This window comes from Brassica napus, chromosome C7, assembly GCF_020379485.1.
Source record: "Brassica napus cultivar Da-Ae chromosome C7, Da-Ae, whole genome shotgun sequence".
NCBI classification, from domain to species: Eukaryota; Viridiplantae; Streptophyta; class Magnoliopsida; order Brassicales; family Brassicaceae; genus Brassica; species Brassica napus.
Genome location: NC_063450.1, coordinates 12,830,860 through 12,835,832, shown reverse-complemented (window position 1 = coordinate 12,835,832; position 4,973 = coordinate 12,830,860). Strand labels below are relative to the sequence as shown.

General features: G+C 46.2%; 1 protein-coding gene across 1 annotated transcript; it reads left to right on the top strand.

Moving 5' to 3' along the window:
* Positions 1-2,318: 2,318 nt before the first annotated feature.
* Positions 2,319-3,338, top strand: LOC106403850. Its single transcript, XM_013844631.1, has one exon. The coding sequence runs from the start codon at positions 2,319-2,321 to the stop codon at positions 3,336-3,338; it is 1,020 nt and encodes a 339-aa protein (XP_013700085.1).
* Positions 3,339-4,973: the final 1,635 nt, after the last annotated feature.

Here is a 4,973-nt window from a genome sequence, read left to right as displayed (position 1 = left end):
ACGCGGGTCGTGTCGGGTGCGATCGCGTCTCGGGTGTGATCGCGAGCTGGACGGGTTTGACTGAGCTGGGACGTGAGCTGAGAACGTTAAGGATTCGAGATGGATCGTCTGAGTTCTTGGATGAACTAAGAACGTGTCTAGGGTTTTAAGTGTGGTCGCCGGTTTAGGCTTTTAGGTTTCGATTTTGTCTCAGGGTTCTGGAGGCTATCGTGCTGATAACGTGTTGTAAAAGAATGGAGAATTCTTCTGTATTATTAATGATCAATAGAGGTTCCTTTATATAGGAATTACAAAGTGTAGATAAAAGGAAACTATCCAAAACCTAATACAACAGGAAATAGAAAAACTACTAAAACAGAGAAAAGGAAAACGTACTAATCCTAAGACGGTCTAAACCGACCGTCTCTCTCTCCTCTTGATCACGGCCGCAGCTGGGCCTAGACAAGGCTGATGGGCCTTCTCTTCTGGTCTTGATTAATAGCAATCCACTCCATGATTTGTAACAATCAATGATTTGAAAACATTTTCCAAAAAGACAAAAAAGCTGAAAAGCATTGACCAAAAAAGTTAAAACCCATGTTTGAGAACTCGGTAGCACAATGCGTGCGGTCAGATAACGCCTAGCGCCGAATCAATTAATCGAAGATTATATAGAGATTAACTTGTCTATTCGAGGTTTGGGTTTCTCTCTCTCTCCTAAGAGCGAAATAAAGGGCGATTTGGGCGTTTTAGGGTTTCCGGTTCTCTCCGCCGTTAGTTGGCCTCACGCCGGCTAGCGAGAAGTCATCCCCCGTCGTTTGTCTCTCATGACGATTCCTGTCTCCGCTCCTTCGTCGAGCCCTCCTATTGACCCAGGAGGGGCCTCATCTGCGAGAATATCAAATCGCGACACTCAGCTCCGCAACCGCGATTTGGAGATGAAGCTCCAGTCTCCGTCGATTCCAGCGTTGATTCCAGTTACGCACGTTCCATCGTACGCGGCCCGGTTCAAATCGTCCCTGAAGAATCTCCGTAAGATCTCAGATCCGTCGTTCTTAGAGGACGGGACGCCGGTAGTCCAAGCGCCGGAGTCTGTGCTTCTCAAAACTTCGGAACTTTGGAAAGACCACGTGGTGGCTCACTTTCACGGTCGTCATCCTTCTGCATCAAAGATTATTACCGATTTGAACCCAGTGTGGGGAAAGTTCGGTAGTATTATGGCCAGAACGGTCTCGGAAACCCGTGTCTTGATTTACATCCCCTCTGTGCAGACTAGAGAATGAGTGTTGCAAGTGGGTTACTGGCAAGCTGATAGGTGTGCCTTCTCGGTTTATCCTTGGACAGCGGATGGGAATCTAGCGGCTCAAGAGTTGCTCTTTGCACCGATTTGGGTAGTTATGAAGAACGTTCCCCCGCAGCTATACTCTCTGGATGGTATCAGTGTTGTTGCTTGCGGTATAGGAGATCCGCTCCACACTGAGAAGTCTCGGTTAGACCCCTACCATTTCGGTGATACTAAGGTCAAGGTGGAGATTGATCTCTCCAAATCTCTTCCGGAGGTTGTAGAAGTCAGAGATACTCAAAGGAACTCGGTTAGAGTTAATGTGGAATACCCTAGTCTTCCGCCTAAGTGTCTGAACTGTGGAAAGTTTGGCCATTTGTTGAACCGGTGTAACAAAGCTACAAGGCAGAGGGTGCAGCCTCAGAAGAAGGAGAAGGTAATCAGTGTTGTGAAGTCTGGATCAGAGGTGTCGCTAGCAGTTGAGTCCCAGGCAGGGTAGAAAGAGGCAAGTGCAGAGAAGGTTGAAGTTGGTCAGGAGCAGAAGAGTAAGGCCAAGTCTAGGCCTCGCAAGAGGTCCAGATCCAGAGCGCGAGCAAGAGCGAGAGCTTTAAGCTCCCCGCCGGAAGATATTGTGGGAGTGGCGGTAGCTAAGTCGAGAAGTGATCTAGGTGTAAAAGTTCAGGACTACGCGTCGTTGTTTCGGGTTAAGGAGTCGACGACGGTGGAATCAGAGCCAGTTGTGGAGCCAGTTGAGGAGCCAGTTGAGGATGGTTATCAGCTAGAGGAAGGGGAGATTAAAGGGGCAGAAGTGGAGGAGTTAGGCCAGGGAGCAATGGTGAGTCAGAATGAGGTGCATTTTCAGGAGGAGGAAGAGTCTTTGTGGCTCACTAAGCACTCGAAGAATTTTCGAAGAGCACTGAGACAGCATAAACTTTGGGAATCTTTGGGAGCAGTGGGAAAGCCCCCTAAATCAGCGAGGTTTCTTGATCGAGTTTTCTCCTCCGGGAGGAGGCTTGAAGTCTGATCGGTTGGGAATATCGTATTCATCTGTATATATATGAAGATCTTTAGTTGGAACATTAGAGGTATTAATGGAGTTAGAAGACAAAGGCTAGTTCGTAGTTGGCTTCAGAGTCTGGGCTCATCAGTGGGAGCGCTATTAGAGACTCATGTACATGAAGAAAATTTTCTTAGTGTTTTGGGAGCGGTGGCTCCTGGTTGGAGGTTTGATAATAATTATTCGGAAGCTGCAGGAGGGAGAATCTGGCTTGTGTGGAATCCGTCTTTGTCAGTCGTGGTCTATTTGAAAACGGGGCAGTTGATGCTCTGTGGAGTGATCGATCCAGCCTCTGGTACGGAGTGTACGGTGGCTTTTGTGTATGCGCTTAATACGGAAGCTGAAAGGAGGAGCTTGTGGAGGGCGTTAGTAGATATTGCGAATAATCCGTTGGTGGCAGCTTCACCCTTAGTAGTTCTTGGTGATTTTCATCAGATACTTTTGGCAGAGGAACACTTTTCTTTGCAACCTTATGATCTACCGGTCAGAGGTATGGAAGAGTTGAGGCAGTGTTTGGAAGAAAGCAACTTGACAGATATGGATATCAGAGGCACCTTCTTTTCCTGGTCTAACAAACGTCCAGAGGATCCTATTTTGCGGAAGCTTGACAAGGTTCTGTGCAGTGAGCTCTGGAGGGATAGATACCCAGAAGCTGTGAGTGTGTTTGAAGCGCCTGGAGACTCTGATCACTCTCCAGCAGTGGTGTCTTTTTCTGAATTATCTTCGGTCATAAAGTGCAGTTTCAAGTACTTCTCCTTTCTATCTTCACATCCTAGGTTTCTCGATGAGATTCTTAAGACCTGGAAAGAGGAAATTCCAGTAGGCTCCAAGCTTTTTTCGCTAGGCAAGAGATTGAAGAAAACCAAAGCAACCTGTAGGAGATTGAATAAGGAGGGCTTTGGTAATATTCAGCAGAAAGCGAAAGAAGCTCTAGAGGCATTGATAGAAATCCAGCTTCAATTGTTAACGGCTCCTTCAGATTCTCTGTTCCGTCAAGAGTTTGTTGCTAGGAAGAACTGACAATTCTTTGAAGCAGCCCAGGAGATCTTTTTCAGTAGAAAGGCTAGAATAAGATGGTTAGATAACGGAGATGCTAATACAAAGTTCTTCTTCAAAACGGTGATTGCACATCAAATGAGGAACTGCATCAGTTATCTGATGGATGAAGGGAATAACAGGGTTTTTAATCAAGCCCATATAAAGGAGATGGTGGTGGCGTATTTTCAGAACCTCTTGGGGTGTGCAGATGGGAATTTGGAAGCGATTTCTGAGGTGGAGCTAAGAGGTCTACTTACATATAGGTGCCCACAGGAGATATCCGACAAATTGATATGCATTCCGACAGAGGAGGAGATTAAAGAGGTCTTGTTTGCAATGCCAAAGAATAAAGCTCCAGGTCCTGACGGATATTCGGCGGAATTTTTTTGGGAAGCTTGGGAAGTTGTTGGTAAGGATTCAGTGGAGGCCATAAGAGAGTTCTTTACTGGCGGCAGGTTGTTGAGACAGTTCAATACCACAACGATCTCCCACATTCCTAAGGAGATAGGTGCGGATCGTCTTAATCAATTTCGCCCAATATCCTTATGCTCAACAGTGTACAAGGTTATGGCTAGACTCTTTAAGAGGAAACTGAAGCTTTGTGTATCCGAGATAGTGCAAAGAAATCAAGTTGGCTTTATTCAGGAGAGGCTGCTCTGCGCGAATGTTCTGCTTGCTACTGAGTTAGTTAAAGATTTTAACGCTCAAGGTCCAACAACAAGGGGCTGCCTGAAGGTAGATATATCTAAAGCCTATGACAACCTCAGTTGGGACTTTCTCTTCAAGGTGTTGAGCGCCTTTGATCTGCCAAGTAAGTTCATTGAGTGGATTAAAGAATGTGTGACTACTCCGTCATATAGTATTGCCATCAATGGAGAACTTTAGGGGTTCTTCTCGGGAAAGAAGGGTCTTAGACAGGGAGATCCTATCTCGTCTCTTCTGTTTGTTATAGCGATGGATGTGCTGTCTAAGCTGTTAGATAAAGGAGCAGTGGATGGTACTTTTGGTTTACATCCGAAGTGTGACTCTCCTTTGATCACACACTTGAGTTTTGCGGATGATGTTCTGATTTTCTTCGACGGCACAGTGGATTCTCTTAGGGGAATTCTGAACATCCTAGAGGAGTTCCGTTTGGTTTCAGGGCTGAGAATCAATAGACAAAAATCGGAGCTGTTACTAGATGGAGGTAGTGTGAGCAGATGTCGGGATCTGGCAGTAGAGATGGGGATTGCACAAGGTGCTCTTCCGTTGAGGTATCTGGGTGTTCCTCTATCGCCTAAGAAAATGACTCGGTCGGATTTCTAGCCTTTGTTGGATAAAATTGCTGCGAGATTCAGCTCTTGGACAGTTAAACATTTGTCCTTTGCGGGTAGATTTCAGCTTATCCAAGCGGTGATTTATTCGACAATCTCATTCTGGGCGTCTATGTTCATCATTCCATCAGAGTGTGTAAGTATTTTGGAGCGTATGTGCGGAGCTTTTCTGTGGAATGGGGCACCGAATTCGGCCAGAGGGGCCAAGATTGCTTGGGAGTCAGTCTGTACACCAAAGGAAGTAGGAGGTTTGGGTCTAAAGAGGTTAGTGGATTGGAACAGAGTGCTGGGACTGAAGCTTATC

Excerpts from the sequence above, each read along its gene's own strand:
- LOC106403850 (XM_013844631.1), top strand. The coding sequence starts at position 2,319 with ATGAAGATCTTTAGTTGGAACATTAGAGGTATTAATGGAGTTAGAAGA.